This window comes from Drosophila novamexicana, unplaced genomic scaffold, assembly GCF_003285875.2.
Source record: "Drosophila novamexicana strain 15010-1031.04,08,12 unplaced genomic scaffold, DnovRS2.1 tig00000009-arrow-pilon, whole genome shotgun sequence".
In the NCBI taxonomy this organism is placed as follows: Eukaryota; Metazoa; Arthropoda; class Insecta; order Diptera; family Drosophilidae; genus Drosophila; species Drosophila novamexicana.
In genome coordinates, this window is record NW_020824766.1 from 3,930,244 (window position 1) to 3,950,443 (window position 20,200).

General features: G+C 40.3%; 5 protein-coding genes and 1 long non-coding RNA gene across 7 annotated transcripts; 2 read left to right on the forward strand and 4 right to left on the reverse strand.

Annotated features, from left to right (window-relative positions):
- The first annotated feature begins 31 nt into the window (after positions 1-31).
- LOC115766382 (caprin homolog) lies at positions 32-4,855 on the forward strand. The gene is made up of 5 exons (XM_030710289.1): positions 32-124; positions 204-695; positions 1,251-1,433; positions 1,507-1,673; positions 2,224-4,855. Exons 2-5 carry the CDS (start codon positions 318-320, stop codon positions 4,577-4,579), a joined length of 3,084 nt encoding a protein of 1,027 aa, XP_030566149.1. The 5' UTR covers positions 32-124; positions 204-317; the 3' UTR covers positions 4,580-4,855.
- LOC115766402 lies at positions 4,855-6,342 on the reverse strand. Its single transcript, XM_030710323.1, has 3 exons — positions 6,136-6,342; positions 5,937-6,082; positions 4,855-5,869 (listed from the first exon to the last, which is right to left on the reverse strand). The coding sequence occupies exons 1-3, from the start codon at positions 6,284-6,286 to the stop codon at positions 5,711-5,713; spliced, it is 456 nt and encodes a 151-aa protein (XP_030566183.1). The 5' UTR covers positions 6,287-6,342; the 3' UTR covers positions 4,855-5,710.
- A 1,277-nt stretch (positions 6,343-7,619) lies between these two features.
- LOC115769058 (2-(3-amino-3-carboxypropyl)histidine synthase subunit 1-like) lies at positions 7,620-9,654 on the reverse strand. The gene is made up of 2 exons (XM_030713775.1): positions 9,273-9,654; positions 7,620-7,888 (listed from the first exon to the last, which is right to left on the reverse strand). Exons 1-2 carry the CDS (start codon positions 9,652-9,654, stop codon positions 7,620-7,622), a joined length of 651 nt encoding a protein of 216 aa, XP_030569635.1.
- A 549-nt stretch (positions 9,655-10,203) lies between these two features.
- Positions 10,204-11,609, reverse strand: LOC115767899 (microfibril-associated glycoprotein 4-like). The gene is made up of 3 exons (XM_030712275.1): positions 11,507-11,609; positions 10,503-11,440; positions 10,204-10,426 (listed from the first exon to the last, which is right to left on the reverse strand). Exons 1-3 carry the CDS (start codon positions 11,585-11,587, stop codon positions 10,306-10,308), a joined length of 1,140 nt encoding a protein of 379 aa, XP_030568135.1. The 5' UTR covers positions 11,588-11,609; the 3' UTR covers positions 10,204-10,305.
- A 3,400-nt stretch (positions 11,610-15,009) lies between these two features.
- Positions 15,010-17,103, forward strand: LOC115768331. 2 transcript variants are annotated; one of them, XR_004018509.1, is made up of 4 exons: positions 15,010-15,268; positions 15,343-16,300; positions 16,409-16,623; positions 16,685-17,103. It is a non-coding gene; the product is annotated as an uncharacterized LOC115768331 (long non-coding RNA). The 2 variants fall into 2 exon arrangements; XR_004018510.1 differs by having other exon boundaries at positions 16,429-16,623.
- On the reverse strand, positions 17,055-18,408 carry LOC115768325 (cyclin-H). The gene is made up of 5 exons (XM_030712882.1): positions 18,027-18,408; positions 17,767-17,968; positions 17,470-17,698; positions 17,302-17,413; positions 17,055-17,238 (listed from the first exon to the last, which is right to left on the reverse strand). Exons 1-5 carry the CDS (start codon positions 18,341-18,343, stop codon positions 17,121-17,123), a joined length of 978 nt encoding a protein of 325 aa, XP_030568742.1. The 5' UTR covers positions 18,344-18,408; the 3' UTR covers positions 17,055-17,120.
- Between the last annotated feature and the right edge of the window lie 1,792 nt (positions 18,409-20,200).

Genomic DNA, 20,200 nt, shown 5'->3' on the forward strand with positions numbered 1-20,200 from the left:
TTTTTTGCTGAAAATTGTGAATCAAAAGATCAAGTACTTATTGGCCCATTAGAATGATGCAAATCTCTGATTACTGAATACATCGATAGTCAAATGTTTGCAATGGAAACAGCAGCATATATGAGTGAGTTTGACATATCGTAATTAGGACATAAGCGATATGTAAGTCATCGATATATCGATACACATCTATATATTTTTAGTCATCCCTAAGTTTTTCGAAGAACAAAAAGAACGGCAGGACAAGGCAGCAGTTTCAATTTCATTCCTAATTTATAGTAAAAGTAGTAAGCAACCAGAAGAACACACGGCAAACAATGCCTTCGGCTGCTACCACATTCACCAACACCAACAACAATAGCAAGGAGAAACGCGCCTCGGTCAGCTCCATCGGTGCGAGCAGCAGCGTCGGCGGCGGCGGCGTGGGTGGTGGCGGCTGCAACAATGGCAACGCAAGCAACGGACAGCATAGCAGTAATACCAATCTCGTTGACTGTGCCAAGCCTGTTGTGGCAGCGGGAGCAGCACCCGGCAGCGGAAGTAGCCAAACTGATTTAACCAACAACAATAATGTCAATGCCAAAGTGCTGAAATTGTCGGCTGCCGCTGCGGCCGCAGCCGCCGAGCCGTACAATCCAATGAAGCAAATCCTGGTCACCATTGAGCATAAGATTCGCAATTTGGAGAAGCGTAAGGTAAGTGCATTATTGGTAAAAAAAATATCATTTAGAAGTTGGGATTTGCACTGCAGGCATTGCCCACCATTTTTTATTTTCCTTCGTCGCCCGCTTTGTTTCGTTTCGTACTTTTTTTTTTTTTATCGGTCGTGCTGTGTTTTCCCCCTTGTGCTCGCAGATTTTTCGCGACGCCATGTTTGCTATCTCACAGAGTTGCCAGACTAATTTTAATTGTGTTGCCCGCTTGTGCATGTGAACCGATTGTTTTTAAATAAATTGTGCATAAATTAAATATGCAAATTTAGTTTAAATTTAGATTGTCTTCTAAAAGTGAATTTGTGCGCGGATAATGTGCTAAAATGAGACATTTGTGAGGGCCAGTGCTCGATCTGGCAACCCTACTACCATGTGCCTCGGCATTTTTTTTTTTTAACAATTGTTTTCCTATTGGTTCCATTTTGCATTTGGTTGTTTGCTTTGACATTTCACCATGAAAATATGCGAATATGAGGCGAAACCAATGCTATTTTGTTCAGACCGTGACTCACGTTACACTTTTTGTCATGCACATAGACTAAATTGGAATCGTATCGCGCCATCCAAGCTGGCGGTAAGGAGCTGAGCGCCGACCAAGCAGCGGCCGTGGCTAAATACGACTCGGTTCTGGCAACTCTTGAATTCGCTCGAGACTTTTCCAAGCAAACGCAGTTGATGTTTAAGGAGGCCGAGAAGGAGCAGAAGAAGCAGGCACGCAAGGTAAGAAATTATAAAAAAAAAAAAAAAAAAAAACATCCTCTATAGTAATTAACATTTACTATTCAATGTGCAGGACAACCAAGCTAAAACTCTGGCCGAGAATGCTAAGATTCGTGATCTCCTGGTCATCCAAAACGTTCTCACCTGCTTTAACGATGAGCAGGTGCGTAATGATTTCTTGGCCGGAGACAATGGAGCCTGCAAACTGGAGATTAGCGATTTGGATGCGCTCGACAAGTTGTAAGTGTCTCAAGACAAACAAACAAATATGCCAAGAGTTAGATATTGTATCATTTTTGAATACTCATAAACTATAATAAGGCCTTTATTTTGACCTGAATCCCGTAACGAATAGGAGACATTACAACCCATAAATGTGTATGTTTTTGAGGACAAGAACAATATCCAAGCTGTTAGAGCCATGTCCGTATGTCCGTTTTAAGCTATACTTAAAAATATTGGCACCGGAGAGTCTGGTATATGACCACGGCATCATATAACTGCAACAGAAACTAGGACTAGATGCTCAATTATGTTAAAAAATAGCTAATTGCTAGGCTCAATTCACTCCCCTTATTTAAGACTTTTATATCACATAAGAGAAAATTAGGTTATTGGACGAAAACATAGTTAAATCCTAAAATAGCTGAGCACGCCCATTATCTTGTATTCTCAGTTAACAGAGAGTATGACAATATTTAAAAGGGGTGTGCTTTTTATTTTGTGAAACGTTGAAACTGAGGATCATTACAAATCGATGGTACATTTGAATATATGTTCTGTAATATAGCTGCATGGAGGTGCAAACGCGCCGCCCGGAGACTGCGGAGGACATCAGCTTTTTGGCGACGGCTCAAAAGGCAGCCGAGCTCTTTGCCATGACCATCAATGCTCGGGCCAAGCCGTTCGGTGAGATGACATTCGAGAAACTGCGTGCGCTCTTCCAACAGATTCAGGATAGCGGCTATTTGGACAAGTATTATTTGATTCCTATGACGGATTTGACTGTGCAGGGCAACTACGTGGACAGCGGCGCTGTTAGTGGTGAGGGCGAGACGCTGCTTAACGATGTGGGTGCCATTGCAGCTGACCAGGAGGCGCTTATATCGGAGCCATCGGCGCATAACTCACTGGAAGAGGGTCTAGACAAGCTGGCCACTGCCGAGGCGGGCACTGCGCTGCCTGAACTGCATCAGCCGGAACGTGCTCATCTAATGCTTGAGCCGCAGCATCAACGAGCGCCCGTTGTCGATCAGCAGCAGCAGCAGCAACAGCAGCAGATGCTGGTGCAGCAGCAGCAACAGCAGGCGGGCGTTTATAATGCTGCTCCAGCGACTGCAGCAGCAGGCAACACAACGCCTGTCCACGTGATGTATGCATCAGCGCCGCCACAGGCAACGCATGTGCCGCCTCCGGCTCAGCATCCGCATCAACTGCTAAGTAGCCCCGTGAATCTCCAGGCCTTGCACGGCGTGCCACAGTCGCAGCCGCCCCAGGCGGGCGTTGCCGCTGCGTCAACGGTGCCTCCACAACAACAGCAGCAACAACAACAGCAGCAACAACAACAACAGCCGCAGCAGCCACCGCCGCAGCAGCACTTTGGTCCCACCACAGTGCGCGCTGTAGAGCATAATTACTTCAAGCAGCCGCCGCTGCAGCCACCGCAGCCAGCTGCAGCTCTACAGGCACCCACACCCCAGCAGCAACAGCAGTTTATGCAGCAGCTGCGCCCGCTGGCCGAGGTGCTGGGCACCGGCAGTTTCCACTTTCTGCAGGACAGCGAATTGGATACACCGGATGCTTTGCCGCAACAGCAGCAGCAGGCACCACCGCCGCAGCAGTTACCGGTGCAGGGCCTAGTCTTTGAGCAGCAGCAGCAGCAAAATCATGTGGATGAACCGCAGACTATTACAACGCTGACATTTACCAATCAGTCCTTCCCGTCCTTGCAGCAGCCACAGCAGCCGCCACCGCAGCCACCACCACCACAGCAGCAGCAGCAACAACAACTTTTCTCGCCTGTGCTGATACACGAACAGCAGCGCCAGCAGCAGCAGCCGATGCTAATTATGACACGTTTGCCGCCACAGCAGCAACAGCAGCAGCCGCCGCCGCAGCAGCAGCAGCAGCAGCAGCAACCACCCCCCCAGAGTATTGGCATGCAGCCGGGCGATGTGACTGCCGTGTTTCCCTATGACGCAGCTGTGGTCAGCTATGAGCAGCAACTGCAGCAGCAGCTGGGACTCAAGCCACAACAGCAAAAGCAACAGCTGGAGGAGCCTCAACCCCAGCAGCATCCGCTGCAGCAACCGCAACCACAACAATCGCAGCAGCAGCCTGTCAGTGATGTGGACGCCAATGAATGGCATGGACGCGGTGGCGTCAATGATACCAATGCAGCTGCCACAGCTGCGTTGACCAATGTTCTCAAGACGCAATCCTCGGCTCTAGCAGAGCAGACAACGCCTACGTCGACAACCAACAAATGGAGCAGCGAAATGAATGCCATGAGCAGCGCTGCCTCAAATGGCAGCAATAGCAGCAACAGCAACAAGCAGGAGTGGGCCACGCCCCGCGACAATAGCAGCGGCCGTGGTGGCTATGTCAATGAGAACGACAGCGGCAACAACCACTGGAACTCCTCGCAGCAGGACAACGGCAATCCGATGCGTCGCAATTCTGGTAACTATCAGCAGCGGCGCAATGGCGGCGGAGGTGGCGACGATCGTGGACGCAATGGCGGCGGCAACTATCGCACACGACAATATGGCAATTCCTCAGCCCAGCAGAATGGACGCAACAGTGGCGTCTATTTCCGTAACAATGAGTCAAGTGGAGGCGGCGGCGGCGGCGGCAGCGGTGGTGGTGGCGGCGGCGGCGGCAACAACTACTACCAGAATGGTGGCGGCGGTGGAGGTGGGGTCTACAATAAGGAGTCGCGCTATGACTCCTCAGGCGGCGGCGGCTCCTATCGAGGACAGCGTGGAGGCAATCAGCGCAACGGCAATGGATCCTTTGGACGGCCGATGGGCGATCGCGGGCGCAACACCGGCGGTGGTGGGCCGGGCAACGCTAGCGGTGGCTACATAAATCAGCGCCAATCACAACAGCAACGCATGCCGCTCGGCTTGGAGAATAAAAACTAGGCAGTGAAAAGCGTCTAAAAGCGACGGCGCAGCTGTTTGGCCGTGGCACATGTATTAAATGGAAAGCTCCTCACCTACACTCACCACACCACACAGCACACCACACATAACGCAATACGCATCATCGGTACACACACACACACACACACTTACGCATACAAGCAGCGTTGCCACGTTGACGTTCAATTTACCGTTAGTCAGCAACGTAAACTGATCCCAAAAAATAGAAACAAAAAGAAAACAAAAAACTGCGCGTTTTTTTTTTTTTTTATAAATACAATCAAATGTTTCTATATAATTATGATTTATTTAATTATTAATTAATAAAAACAAAACAACAACCTAGTTTTTAGAACACTTATAAAAGCAAACACTCAAACTAAACAATACAAGCATACAGGAAAGTTCAAAAACAAACACACACACATGCATCGGGTTTCTAAAACCCAATAGCAAGAAGAAGAAACAAAAGTAAAATATTAACAAATGCAGAGAATAAGTGCAAGTGCATGGGCACTGGACAAACAGCTGCTAATTGAATGCGAACAGAAGAATTAGGAGAAAGGAGCTTGGAAAAGTACGTAATACTTTTCAAGTTAATAAATTGATGGAAACAGAAAATAATAGTATTTATACGTCTTAGTAATTAAATAACAATTTTGAAACATACAAATTATATTTAATGAATTAATATAATACATTGCGAATGGATGATGAACATATGAAAAGAAAACGCAACTTATGTAATTTACTATAAACAAATATATTTATAGTTTGTGCTCTTACTACCATTATTTGTTTACAAATGTATTTTGTTTTTTTCTACAAATCAAGAAGCGCGCGTATTTAATAAACATATACACTATGTATGTAGTGCTGTATATTAAACAAAACAAAAAATGCAGAAACTCTATGCCCCACTTATGTGCATTAAAAATGAAAAACAAAAATGATGTATTTATATATGCAAATTAGTGACATTAAACGAAACTTATATAAGTAACAAAAGTTATTCATTAACGGAAAAATGCAATTTTCAATAGAAGTTCAATTACATTCTTCAGACCCATTAGTGCAGTCTCGTAGGTGCTAATTTTCCTTAACAATTTCGGAAGACTAATTTTAAAATGCCTAGATATGTTTATGTTTGGCTACAGTTCTTTGTCCGACCGACGCTCTTCTCGAGTCCGTTGTATCGCATAGGAACCACAAACCGGCTAATATAAGAGTTATGCCCACGCCGGACAGCGCAGTCAGCGGTTCCCGGTAAACGATCGTACCTAGAATGAACTTAAAGAGGCGCAACTTATAGAAGTGCATCAAATAATAAATGAATTCATTAGACAATCAGACGTACTGATAACACGTAGTTGGAGGCGGCTGTTAAGACAGTTGCCGTTAATGTCTGTTGGGTCATTTGCAAGGCCTTCAGAAAGTAGCGTAAATTGCACACATTACAGCAGAGCATTAAACCAAGCGGCAGCAGCTGGACCAACGCAAATTCTAAGCAAGTTGCCAGTTAACATTTATCTATAAAATGTCTTTGAAATACTTACCTACATACGCAAAGCCGGCGACTGAGTTCATTGCATTTGGCTGCAGCAGGCTCAGTGCATCGAGAAAACTGGGCAATTTGCCAAAGAAGCTGCCGCCGGCAGCGCATGCGCCAGCCAAAAAGCTATAGCGGTACTTTCTGAGAGCATTCATCCTAGCTTATTTTACTGTTTATCAGCTGTGGCGTTGCCAACTGCATCAATCAGCTGCTTACTAAATATCAATATCGATTGTACTAATGCATCTCATATGTAACATATCGATTGCACTCTGCAGCTGTCATTCGAATATGTGTTGGAATGAAAGCTTATTTTTAAGAGAATGTCATATTTTCAATCGATATATCGATAATTTACAGTCAAGTTCAAATTTGCATTTAGTCGATTACCACTAACCAAACATTAAAGGGTACGTCAAACTGCAAAATAAGCGAATCAAGAATATTTGATGTGAGTGAGCCTCATGAGTGCTTGCGACCATTTGTTTATGCCCAGACTGCTGAGAGTGACAACCGAATATTATGATATATATATTATTATCTTAAAGGCATTTGTCATGTTTTTACAATTCCTTTTCTGAACCCAAGTTGGTGTTCGGGTATGTCGGCAAGATCGTCCAGCACAGGTAACATTCCTTTTAATAGTATTTTTTCAATAAAGGAGTTTGTCTGCATATCGAATTCTATTTCATTTGAATTTGTTTGATATGCGTGTTTTTTTGTACCAATCTGTTGTGTATTTTTGTTGAGATTACAGCATCGGAATTTATTATAGAGTAAATTATAAAACAATTTTAACCTTTTTTACAATAAATGCTGTACATATTTGTTCTCTATTTTATTTTCCATTGAGTGTGGGGCGTTTAAGCATTTTGACTGTATTCAAGGAGTTGTAACCTTCCCAAAATATGGCATCACGTTTGTGCACCTGATGATCATAGTATTTGCCATTTAAATTGCTAAAAATCAATCAATATAAAAATAAGTTGCATATAAATTGCTTTGACAAAGTTGAGGCGATCAATACCTGGCTGAACATGCACAGTTGCCAGAATACCATGCTGAATTTTTGGCAAGAATTAATATTATTAATTAATATTTTGCACTGCCCTCAGTTTTTCCCAAAGTGAACAAGGTGTATTGATCCTCCTCGCCAGTAATGGCAAATTGATCGTATCTTCTGTATTTAATGTCACCATCGAATCCTTCCATATGTATGTGAAGCCCCATGGGGCTGGGCGCGCGTAAAGCGGTGAATCCTCTCCAGACCGAGGAAGAAGTCACCATCAAAATCCCCGAAGCCTCCACGGTATGTGTTCCAATTCCTGTAGAAATCCTCTTTACCGTTGATCCGCTGCTGGATAACCGTCCATCCAGGACCTGCTGTCGCACTATCACATAGTACATCGAACGAATCTTCTAGATCCGGTTTCATCTCATGAATACCCGGAGCATCAGCAAAGTCGGTGCATTCACCGTAAACGGGCTTCAAATGTTGATTTCGTTTTTGAGCTCGGGTATTTGTTGGGCCTGTTGATCAATTGACTTCTTTTGTTTCTCCAGCTGCTCTTCATAGTCCTGAGTTTTCAAGGCATTGGAATTGGGTATACTTATTTGCTCGTTTATGGACAAAACGTGGCTCGCTAGCTCTTTGATACTCTGTTTGTAGAATTCATTCTGAGCTCTCAGTTCCTCGATCACCAAATCATTACGTTGGTTCAGCTTTTCCTGCAGTTGCTTGATTTCTCTGTCTTTGCCTTCAATTTTATTGTTATTGTTTTCGATTTCTTCCTTAACAAAGGACTCACAGCCTTATAAATTTACTTTCCGCACTGCTCCTCTGTTGTTCAAGAAAGTACGATTATTTACTGCACTTCCGTCGGTCCGTCCGTCCGTCCGTATGTATGAACGCGAGGATCTTAGAACCTATGAGAGCTAGAGACTGAAATTTTAGATGTAGGTCCTCCTAGTGCCTGCGCAGATCGAGTTTGTTTCCGATCGATAAAAATCAATATCGACATCCTGTCTTTTGAGCAAATTGGGTAAATATTAAGAGCTAGAGTCACCAAAAGTGATATGTTGCTTCTAGAATATTATATATATGTCAACTGACTTTTTGAGAATACACAAATATTCTATGCTACAATAAGGTATACTGTAGAAAATATCATTAAGATCGGTTAACAGAAAACCAAAGTTATAAGTACCTGTGCAATTGGATGGGCAGCTAGCGAAAACATCAACGCAACAACTGCATTTGGTGTTGGAATAAGAGGGTTCAGGGTATTCCCTAGTCGGGAGCTCCCGACTAGAACCTCTTACTTGTTTAGTTTTAAAAGGCAGTCTGAGCCGGATGACAATCAACAAAGTTTTATATCCGGAAGCCGACTTCGCCTTAAGGCCCACTGTGTTGCCTATTGTTAAAAATTCCGCTTCCTATTGAGTTAGTTAGTTATAAGATAAGCAACTTTATACACATTGCCTCCTTACAATTGGTTTTTACTACGCATAGATATCTTTACATAGTTAACATACATCAGCTGAACATAGAAATCAAAAACATTCAAGATGTAGCTCTGCAATCATAGGAGATTTATTTGGATATATAAATACATGGCGTGATTGTAATGCTTCATTGCGAAGCAAATGTTAGAGTCCAGAAGATTACACCAAATCGGCAGTTAATATATATAGCATGCATGTACATATACCTGGCATTGAAATAATTGAAACAAAATTTAGTTTGCATTTGTTAGATTTGTTTCTGGAAATGTAACTAAAAACTAGAAATGAGCAGAAAAGTTGCGCTAATGTATTAAACATAGCGCTACATAAGCTAGAAATCAAATTTGTACTAACTTAAATTAGTAGCTATACCATATTACATTTGGGCTGGGCGGGCACATAAACTAAATCAGCTAGTTACTTAGCATTAAGTCGCTTAAGACGCTTGAGAGAAATGAGGAAAGCTTCAGGTGCCCTCAAACTGCATATTGTTTAATCGTTTAGCCCTTCTTGAAATCAAGTATGTCGGCCAATGCTGCCATATGTCAATCAATATGTCAATATGCCAATGCACCATATGTCATATGTCGTCACGCGTGCAGCGGCCACAACAGTCTGCCGATGGCCGGTTCTCACATTCTCCCAGCGCTGGTGGCTTAAAGTTAGGCGTCCAGGGGCCCAGGCTGCCGCTGGCATAGAAGTCCATAGGATAAGCATTATCTGGCGTCCACTCAATGTCGCCCAGCACCACGGATAGCTCATACGGATTCAGCAGTGGCTGCTCAAAGGCTGAGCCACAATTAATGGACAGGCGCAGGCGGGCAATCTGCACGTAGGCATCAATGCAATCAGCAAACAGTGCCAGCTTCTGTGGAAAGATCTCAGACAGCAAAATGGGGATGGTCGCAATGCCCTTGGCATGTAGACACTTCTCCAGAAGTCGATGGACACGAGCGCTGCCCTGTCGACCAAGTGTGCCTAGTGTGATGCCGCAAGCCTTGCATGGCTTTGTGCTCATAATGCTCCACGGTGAACTTCTTCTCGTACGGGTCGTACTTGTAGGCCTGCAAAGGGATAGAGTTAATAAAGTTTACAATGCAAGGCAGCTGCGTTGTGCTTACCTTCAGCAGCGGGTTACAATTCGATGGCACTGCTCAATAGTTCCGTGTCCGTGTCCTCTTCTGAACCTAAATTGGTGCTCGGGTATGACGGCAAGATCGTCCAGCACGGATAACATTCTTTTTAAAAATATTTTTTCAAATACTTTGGAGTACGTAGCTAGGAGATGGAACGCAATAATTAATAAAACTTTTACATTTGGTATAGCTATTTTTCCACCTGTCCAACTTATCAGCTTGAATCTCTAAAACCTGGAAAAGACCTTTAGATTGGTTTCTCTAGCCAACAGTCTACTGAGAGGCAACTTCAAGGACTCCATTGATTTTATTTGCATCCAACTTTATATAGAAGTAAAAAATGGATTTTGTTATAATATCGAATTCTAAGATATTTCATTTAAATTTATTTGATATAGGTTGATTTTAATATATTTGTACCAGTTGTTGTGGATTTTTGTTGAGAATACAGCGTCTGCATGTATTTATAAAAAAATTGTACAACAATTTAAGTTTTTTTTACAATAAATACTATACATATTAGTTTTTTTATTTTATTTTCCATTGCTTATGGGGCGTATAAGCATTTTGACTGTCTTCAAGTTGGTGAGCCCTTTCCAATATATGGCATCATAATTGAACACCTGATGATCATAGTATTTGCCATTTAAATTGCTACAAAAATAAAAATAAAACATTATTTAAATTATTTGCATATAAATTGTTTTGATAAAGCTGTGGCGATCAATACCTGTATGTACATGCACCGTACCACCAACCACCACCACGATTGTCTCGGCTTGCGCAGTGGACAGACTCCCAATTGTCATTGTCACGATCGAATGTGCTGAATTTCTTATCTTTATGGTATTCCAACTGATCACCTGCTGCACTCCCGTTAGATTTACCCAAGGTGATCAAGGTGTACTGGTCCTCCTCACCGGAAATGGCAAATTGATCGTATCTTCTGTATTTGGTGTTACCATCAAATTCTTCCATATGTATGTAGAGCTCATGAGGCTGGACGCGCGTCAAGCGATGAATCTTTTCAAGTCCTAAGAAAAAGTCACCATCAAAGGCCCCGAAGCCTTCACGGTATGTGGCCCAGTCCCTATAGAAATCCTCTTTACCGTTGATTCGCTGCTGGATAACCGTCCATCCAGGACCTGCTGTCGCACTATCACATAGTACATCGAACGAATCTTCTAGATCCGGTTTCATCTCATGAATACCCGGAGCATCAGCAAAGTCGGTGCATTCACCGTAAACGGGCTTCTCTTCGCATCTTTTTAATTTCTTGGCACAAATGTTGATTTCGTTTTTGAGCTCGGGTATTTGTTGGGCCTGTTGATCAATTGACTTCTTTTGTTTCTCCAGCTGCTCTTCATAGTCCTGAGTTTTCAAGGCATTGGAATTGGGTATACTTATTTGCTCGTTTATGGACAAAACGTGGCTCGCTAGCTCTTTGATACTCTGTTTGTAGAATTCATTCTGAGCTCTCAGTTCCTCGATCACCAAATCATTACGTTGGTTCAGCTTTTCCTGCAGTTGCTTGATTTCTCTGTCTTTGCCTTCAATTTTATTATTATTGTTTTCGATTTCTTCCTTCATCTGATGTATGTCTTTTAACAAAGGACTCACAGCCTTATAGAAGTACTTTCCGCACTGCTCCTCTGTTATTGTGGTTGCCTTACAAGAAAGTACGATTAATGAATGAACTTCACGCAAACTTCAATTAAATAAGCTGGTTTATACCTCATTTTCGCTAGCCTGTGTTTCGCCTAGGATGAACATTAGGCATAAGTATAGCATATATGAAAATAAAACAGATTTCATTTTGTTCAAGCTGCGAATGTGGAACCGAAAATCAACACGCACAATAATTGACTGAAAAATGTGAATTAGTTGAAAGCTCTCGAGCAGCTGAGCAACTGATAAGCGATAAGCAGTGGGTCAAGAGCTTAAAGATTAAAGTGAAAGTAAGAATACCCTCGACACGCTTATGATTTAATACGCTTGCATTTGCCCAGGGTTCTGCTGATATGTGAGAATAGTGAAGCCCGTAAATGCTGAGTTTGATAAAAATATTTTGGAAAACAGCATATTTTGCTCGATCCTATGGAAGCTGTATAATAAAGTGGTGCGATGTTGATCAGATTTTGTATATATATTAACAGCTATATGATATAGTTATCCGATGCTGATAAGATTTGGCATATATACGAGGAGCATAGTGGAACTAACAATTCCTGAGTTTGGTCAAGTTATCTTAATAAAAATAAGCTTTCTATAAAAGAACCCAAATTTCGACCGATTGTTCTATCTTTAAAACTGAGAAAGGAGTAGGTTATGAAACAGACAGACGATCAGACGGACATCAACTCGTCTGTTGTTACACATTTTATGATAAAGTTATAAAATCCTCTGCAAGGGTATAAAATATAAGGCACCAAAATCTAGCTTTTAAGTGAGCTTCATTCAACAGCTGAAAGATTGCAAATAACACAGTTCTAGAGTTGTAGCTTTATCTCGTGACAAGTTCATTTCTATATATAAAACTGTTTCAAGATTCTCACCAGCCACTATATATATATACATATATACTTATTTGTTTAATAAATATATCTTGTATGCTGTTCTGGGACATAAAATGTTATGCTAGTGAAATACGACTTTATTATAAGGTAATATAGTACATGTCCGTCTGTCTGTCCGTCCGTATGTATGAACGCAAGGATATTAGAACATATAAGATCTAGAGACTTGAAATTTGAGCTGTAGGCCCTCCTAGTGCCTGCGCAGATCGAGTTTGTTTCCGATAGTCGATAGCTTACTCCGTTTCCAAGTAATCGATAAAATTCGATATCAAAATTTAGTTTTTTGAGCAACTTAGGTAAATAATAGAAGCTAGAGCCACCAAATTGATATGTTGCTTCTAGAATATTATGTATTTGTCATTTTATACCTATCCCAACTCCTCGCTACCACTGCAGAGTTATAAATCAAGTTAATAACCCAACTTATATTGCCCACCAATTAAGCCACAATTTTAATGCACAAATATATAGTACCATAAGATATAATGTAGAAAATTCACATTAAGACCGGTTAAGAAAAAAACAAATTCCAAGAATTCCTGTATACATGTCATACACCCATTCGAATTCTATTAACAGCATTGTAATTGCGATTGTTTTCTGTGCTGCTATTTTAATTCGTTTTTTTCTCAAAAATGTTTCGTTTTTGGTGTGGCTGTTGAGTGGAGGCATAGTAAGTGGTGCGGTCTGTCGCGAGTTCGAGCCCTACCTGGGAAAGAATTTTTTTTTTTTTTGGCTTGTGTGGCTGTTGAGTAGAGTCGGCAGCAAGTATTGCGGTCAGCTGCGAGTTCGAACCCTGCCAAGGGAACTTTTTTTTTTTAATTTATCATTATTACTTCAAACGAGCGCGTTGCGCGAACTGCATTTGGTGTTGGAATAAAAGGGTTCAGGGTATTCCCTTCCGACTAGAACCTCTTACTTGTTTAATTTTGAATAATAAGCCAGAATGCAACATGCTATCAGACGCATGTTTCACATCGAAGAACACGCCTGCGCAATCCTCTTCGGTCTCAAAGGCAATTGTGATGTTTTCTACAATTTGAGGGCATTGCTTAAAAGTTCTGTGTCCTCTTCTGAACCCAAATTGGTGTTCGGGTATGGCGGCAAGATCGTCCAACACAGATAACATCATATTTAGTAGACGATGGTACGATGATGTACAATATTCTGGCTTATTTGGTTTGAGCAACATAATAACCTCAGCACATTTCCATTCGTTAGAGAAGTAATCCAGAGCAATCTGATGCATTCTGAAGGTAGTTTTTTAATAGTATACCCGTCCATTTTATCATACCCAGGCGATTTTTTAGGATTTATGCACGTTATATACTTCTGAGATTGTGATCTGACTTATTGGCAAAATCATCTTTTAGGGAGTATCAAACAAATTGGCTTACATCCCCCACTGTTTCAGCACCATACTCTGTATTTGGGTGAAAGACTGAGTGCAAGTGCCATTACTGTCGACTATTATAGTATTTCTTCTCTTGCTTACCAGAGGCTATATGCAGGATCACTTGTAAATGGGTTGACCATTTTAAGATAGTTTGCTGTCGCTTCATCTTTGATAGCTCGTAGCTATCTGTTTAAATCTTTGGTCGCCATAATGAATTTCACTTTGTCATCAGATCGTTCATTGCTAGTGGTTTGTAAGGGGATCCTAATCTTTACATAAATGTCTGTGTTTTAAAAAAAAAAACTGCTTTGATCAGTTTGAAATCTTTGTAATTGTGGCAATCGCTTTTGCGCGTCATAAATCTGATGTTTACTTCAGTCGTCAGCAATTTCGCTTGGCGCAATTTTCAGAAAGTTAAACAATTTTTGACGCACTATCTAATTGTGCTGCTAGCTATATAATATTATTTAGCTACCGATCGTCCCGATCGGTCGAAACTTAAAAAAAGTTCGGTATCCGAGTTCTACGATGCTCCTCGAAAATTTGTTTTTGTGGAGAACGGCCTTTTTTTCCAACAAATAACCAAATTCGCCAATTCTGGGCTCTAAATATCTTTTCACATGTATGCAATATCGTAATCTATTTGTCTGCAAGGGAATTCAGTATTCGTGCTGCGGAAGGTATCCGCTCTTTCTTGTTTTCTTAAATGTAATTTGTATTCAAAAATCGATTATACCATGCAGCTACTAAGCAAGATTTTCTATTTTAATTATAAATAATATATACACAATTTACTGTCATATTGACGCAAGCTTATCTGGCTATTTTTATACCCTGAACCCATTAAAAATGGGTATAAGGGTATATTGTATTTGTGCAAAATCCAAATGTATGTAACAGGCAGAAGGAAGTATCTCCGACCCGATAAAGTATATATATTCTTGATCAGCATCAATAGCCGAGTCGATCTAGCCATGTCCGTCTGTCTGTCCGTCCGTCCGTCCGTCCGTATGTCCGTATGTATGAACGCAAGGATCTCAGAACCTATCCCTTAGTTGCGAGCTCCCGACTATAACCTCTTACTAGTTTAATTATATATCTTAACGTTCAAGAACGTCACCTTTCGCAGAGAATGTCATATTTTCAATCGATATATCGATATCTAATACTAAAAAGAGTTTTATTTTTTCTATTGTTGAGAGTTGAGTTGAGAGTTTTTTAAAAATATATACGTTTTTTATATTGAATAAAGTCTAAATTTATTATCTTTTATAAATTTATTTACTATCACTAATATAGTGAGGTAAATATAATTTTTATGCATTTACACTACAGATAATCTTTATCGCGAGCACTCAGCTGTGAGTCAGTGTGAATAAAAAAGCTGGCGTGTTAAAAATGAGTCTAGAGCTTATTTTGTTGTGTGTATTATGTTATGTACTATACTTAGTATTTTTTAATTTTACGAAAGATCGTGGTAAATTAAAAGACGAGCTTGAATGGCGCAGAGAAAATGAACAAAAGGTGCGCCGAATATTGTATTGTATTGTATATATTGTAGCGTTGATTGTAAACAAAAAACCAATTCAATATTGCAGTTGAGGGATGATATCAGAAAGGAAGAAGTGAAACTAAGCTTTCTTAAATATCATAAGCAAATGGAGGAAAAACAACAACAGCTTGCGTTGGAGATCGCACGCAAAGATCAGCAAATTCATAATTTGGAAAAAAAAATGGAAGAGAAAGGATTTTGGAGTTCTTGCAAATCAACTTTGAGTAAATATAAAAATATGATATCCTTAAATCGTGCAACGCACGCAACCGACGCCAGCAGCACTCCTCAAGCTAGCCAACAATAGAACCCTACAGGATAATCACAATGCAGACAAGGAGCTAGGAGCAAGGATCTACATTGACTCAGTATACTTTCCAATCTCTTTGGCTGACCTTTGAGCGGCTAGCATCTGTTGAATTCTTCGTTCGTACCTATTAGTATGTACATGGTATATGCAATAAAGATTTAATGGCTTGTGCTTTTCCTGAAATTTAGTTGGTGCCCTGCGCAGCCAATAAACAAATAAGAAATGAAATCGAGTAAAGCAACACAATACAGGATCAATTATGTATGATCTTGTACACATTTTTTGGTTACTCGGAAATTCGATCGTACACCGAGTTGTGGCAAAGCTTATTTTGTGAGCAATAAGTTTTATTTTGTAGTAATCTAATCGGACATGCCAACTCTTTGAAATGAGTCACAGATCCTAGAGACTGGCATAATTTCAAATCGATATAAATGATCAAATGGCTTTTCAATTCTGATACATTAATTCTTATCACACAGTTGATTCCGTACGTTTTTTATTGATTGTTATCGGTATAAGCCCATTGAAAACCGTCCTAGGATGATATTAGTTTTTTTTATTAAAAAACGACAGCGTTACCAAAACAGCGTAATTAAATTTGAAGACTTTTCCAGAGAATGTCATAGCTGGAAATCGATAGATCGATAACACTTATATACCTGATTAATTTAAATATTTTGTCGTAAGCTTAGTAAGTTGAAGCAGTAAATAAAAAAAGTTTTTAATGCTTTTCTCAAATTTAAATAATAAAAATTACTTCTTTTCGGGCATCTTAATTTTAATAAAAGTGTGTTTTAAGTTTTAATGGTATAATTTTAGATGTGACCTACAGATAACATTATCATTGCATACGCCAGAGTGAGTCAGTTGTCGTGCTTCGAAATGCTTGAAAACTTGGGACTTTTGATTACTACTGGAATATGTTTCATTATTTATTTAATGTTCCAATATTTTACGGAAGAGCGTAATAAGCTATTAGCAAATTTAGAAAATGCCCGAATAGCTGAACAGTTGGTAAGTGCAGTTCCTTATTACTGTAAATAATGAAGTTGAAAACATATATTTATTATTGTAGATAAAGGACGAAATTAAAGATTTAAAAATTAAGGCCTGCGAAGAAAAAATAAACGTCTTGGAGAATAAAGTGTCGACTCTTAATGAGGAAGTTAAATGTAATAAGGAGCAACTTGCAATCGAGTGCAAGAAGAACGCGAAAGAAGAAAGTTCGTGTTCAATATCTTGATTCGTTAAGGTCAATATGCGACTAATCCTAAATATGAATAATTACAACATTTAGTTTTGTTATAAAGTGAGTTTTAGCCGGGTTAACTGCTACCTTAAATTAATATATATGATTTGGCTAATTGAACATAGCAGTCTTATCACTTCCGCTGGCATTAGTCATAGCCGCTCAGGCAGCCATTATATTTTCAAATTGAATTCAATAATTTTGTGTAAAATTTATTCAAACGTATAAATTTTTACTGATAATAACTGTCGATTAACAAGTTTTATTGGCTAATATTCATGGCGGAGGTATCCGAACTGACATCGGCTATGTGAAAAGAAGCATCCTCGGCGGGCATGTCATCCTCATCGGTGTATAAACGTCGCAAACGCTCCTTATATCTGCAATTGACATGAATATTTCTGTAGACATGAAGTGTGTAAGATGCAGATAATGTTACTTACAGTTCGCTGTCGGGATTGTTATTTTGATTGCGACACTTGTCTAATTTTTTTTCAATGGCCTTAACTTTTTCGCGATCAGGCGGCTGATAGTTTTTGACCAGCATACGTATTTCTGTAAAGTATGGATGGTTTTATAGGTGCGTACACGCGCATATCAACAATACTCACTGCGCACTGCATCAATTAGACCCGGGAGCTTCTCTCGCGCAGACACAAAGAGTAAGTCTGTGACATAACTATCTAGATTCTCCTGCTCCTTACTGGCCGCATGCAGCACTGCAGCCAGGCCAATTTGCGAAGGAGTGTGCAGCAGGCAGGCGTCCGTGAAGAACGTTGAATCGATGAAACTATCTATTTGCGGACGCAAACGATCTGGATTTTGCATATTGCTGCGAGTCTGTAAGTTATTTTAATGAAGGTGTGAGTCAAAATTAAGTTAACAGATTAACAGAATCAGTTTCATGCCTTGATATCTATTAGAAAACCCTCAATCGGGCGGAACGGATTGTGTATTGTGAGGTAATAGTTTAGTTGGCCAATTAACAGTAGCTCATTCGAGAGGACAATGTCGGTGGCTTTATTGCGATCGCCTTTTATATTGTTTACAAACTGGTTGATTGATACATTAAATTCCTCCACCTTGCAGGCAACAAACACACATGTAGCTCTATAAACGAAATGAATTTGTTATTCTTTATACATGCGTATACAAATGTCAATCTCACAATATTTCCTTGGGATGATAGTCCATGGGCGTATTGTTTAAGTAAAAACGCTTGAAGTAATGAAATGCAGTTCCAATTACGCATTTTGGCATTGGCGGATCAAAACGTCGGCAAAAGTCAACCAAATAAATTTCATACTGTTTCAGCAGCAGTCGCTCCTCAGCCGGCGTCAGAAAGAAGTTTTCGAGGCTGCCCGACGATGGTGCTTCAGTCTCATGTTCTTCTATGTACTTGGTGTTTTGCTCCACCCGGAATGCTTGCAACTGACCCTCGTTTGCGAAAGTCCAGGAACGTTTTTGTGAGCTAAGCGGATACATTATTGGACATTGTTTTTTAAGTAATTTATAAAGTGTGCTGTTGCCTCAAGCAAACAAATCCGAGCTGCCAACCTGCTCAAAGTAATGGCAACAATCGCTAATATGCTTATGTAAAAACTATCGATAGCTATCGCCGTTGCTAGTATTGCATACTTATGAGTGCCAGAACAAAATCGATTCGCATTCTGTTATACAATTGTAGGAAACATTTGTAATGCTCACAACAGCTGTTTCGGCAGTCGGCACGACGCACGTGCCGCGCATTTTAAAGCACGCAGGAGGCGACGGCAATCGCTTGACTCAGCAGCGTTCGAAACTGAATTGATTTAAGTCGTTGTTTCTTTGTTTTGCTGCTTCCTCCCGAAATCAGGTCACTTCACTGTTTGTTCTCTCTGGAGTAGACGTGTGTGTACATGCCTACATCTCCATGCATGTTTTCATGTATGGGATCCGGTTTTGGACATGCTGACATTTGTAGACCCTTATTAAAACGTTTCCCAACAAAAGTGACTTAAAAAATCAAGTTAAGTTATTAGCCCTGACAAAGCACTCAATATATTTGCACTTGTAGTTCAGTAGTTTTTGGAATTTATTTAAATGTATTCTCTATGTATGTGTTACAAAGCATATTTCAAAGCACGCATACCCTAATGTCTGCAGCGCATTGATTCTCTGCATACTTTGTATGCAGGAGCTGCGTACAGTGGCAATAAAATTGCAATTAATTTTTATTGACAACTCTGAACTCTTGTTACAACGTTTTTTTGTTGATCTTTTAGCGATTTCACCGGCGCAATTCGGAGAGCGTTTTGCTGGTGCTCAACGAGCGCGGTTAAGAAATAAAAGATACTACATATGTTATTTGTTGAAAATTTAATTAAAAAGGGATCCGAAAAACATTTCTTCTGTATGATTAATTTGGTAGTTCTTAGCAGTTAACCAAATAAGTTAAACTAAATATTTGAATTCAGGAAAGCTTTGGATATTAGCATTATCCTTTTAACGGATTTTCCCAAACCTACGTCAAAAAGACCACCCAAAGAAAGACCTACTTATGTAATACAATCCAAATAATACAAATTCTGTTACGATTTACGACTGTTGAACTTCGAGCGTACAATAAAAACGAAATAAATAAATAAATCTATGACTGAAAAAGAAATCAGTTTACAATAAAAGCTGGCCCCAGCATTTACAAACAATGAAATTCAATGCAATAATTCAATATTCAATTGAATTTTAAGCACGCCTTAGATCGCGCAGAGCCTCCTTCTTGGATCTGTGAAACTAGAAACTGACGGTCAGACTCCCTGACGGCAATCCATCTCTGCTTGTCTGCCGCGCACGCGCACAGGCCGAGATGTATCTGAGTCATATGAACAAACAGATACAGATACAAGCGCGTGTGTAAGAGGGAATTGGCCTCAAAAATGACGGGGCAAAGAAAAGTGGGGTGGATTATGAGAGCAAATAAAGAGCACATAAGTGACATAGGCGTTTGTCGGCTAGTACTTAACGTAGAAAAAAAATGACAAGACTGCTTGACCTGAACATACCCTGTATCTAGATTTAAGCTAAGCCACTCATACATTTTTTTTTTTTACAATTGCCACTAAATTTGTAGAACCCTGCTACGATTATCTTAGACGGTTTTAAAAAACGATGAAATGTTGTTTATACTTTATCAAACTGCATCAGGTCTAGCTTTTAGCTCGATGTCTGTTTATTTGCCAAATCTTCCACTTCGAACAATTGTTGATCACAATCAGCGACATCAATAAAATCATTGGGAAAGTATCTCCAACAGGCATCTTCAACACACGCACACACTTCGGCCAACTCGCTCACATTCGCTTT

Excerpts from the sequence above, each read along its gene's own strand:
- LOC115766382 (XM_030710289.1), top strand. The coding sequence starts at position 318 with ATGCCTTCGGCTGCTACCACATTCACCAACACCAACAACAATAGCAAG. Across the intron at positions 696-1,250 it reads GCAATTTGGAGAAGCGTAAG|ACTAAATTGGAATCGTATCG; the intron begins GTAAGTGCATTA and ends TCATGCACATAG. Across the intron at positions 1,674-2,223 it reads TTGGATGCGCTCGACAAGTT|CTGCATGGAGGTGCAAACGC; the intron begins GTAAGTGTCTCA and ends TCTGTAATATAG.
- LOC115766402 (XM_030710323.1), bottom strand. The coding sequence starts at position 6,286 with ATGAATGCTCTCAGAAAGTACCGCTATAGCTTTTTGGCTGGCGCATGC. Across the intron at positions 6,083-6,135 it reads CGCCGGCTTTGCGTATGTAG|AATTTGCGTTGGTCCAGCTG; the intron begins GTAAGTATTTCA and ends CAACTTGCTTAG. Across the intron at positions 5,870-5,936 it reads CCTCCAACTACGTGTTATCA|TTCATTCTAGGTACGATCGT; the intron begins GTACGTCTGATT and ends CGCCTCTTTAAG.
- LOC115769058 (XM_030713775.1), bottom strand. The coding sequence starts at position 9,654 with ATGAGCACAAAGCCATGCAAGGCTTGCGGCATCACACTAGGCACACTT. Across the intron at positions 7,889-9,272 it reads GCCACCAGCGCTGGGAGAAT|GCAAAGACAGAGAAATCAAG; the intron begins GTGAGAACCGGC and ends ATAAAATTGAAG.
- LOC115767899 (XM_030712275.1), bottom strand. The coding sequence starts at position 11,587 with ATGAAATCTGTTTTATTTTCATATATGCTATACTTATGCCTAATGTTC. Across the intron at positions 11,441-11,506 it reads CACAGGCTAGCGAAAATGAG|GCAACCACAATAACAGAGGA; the intron begins GTATAAACCAGC and ends CTTTCTTGTAAG. Across the intron at positions 10,427-10,502 it reads TACGGTGCATGTACATACAG|CAATTTAAATGGCAAATACT; the intron begins GTATTGATCGCC and ends TTATTTTTGTAG.
- LOC115768325 (XM_030712882.1), bottom strand. The coding sequence starts at position 18,343 with ATGTATCCGCTTAGCTCACAAAAACGTTCCTGGACTTTCGCAAACGAG. Across the intron at positions 17,699-17,766 it reads GTTTTCTAATAGATATCAAG|ACTCGCAGCAATATGCAAAA; the intron begins GCATGAAACTGA and ends AATAACTTACAG. Across the intron at positions 17,414-17,469 it reads TCTAATTGATGCAGTGCGCA|AAATACGTATGCTGGTCAAA; the intron begins GTGAGTATTGTT and ends CATACTTTACAG.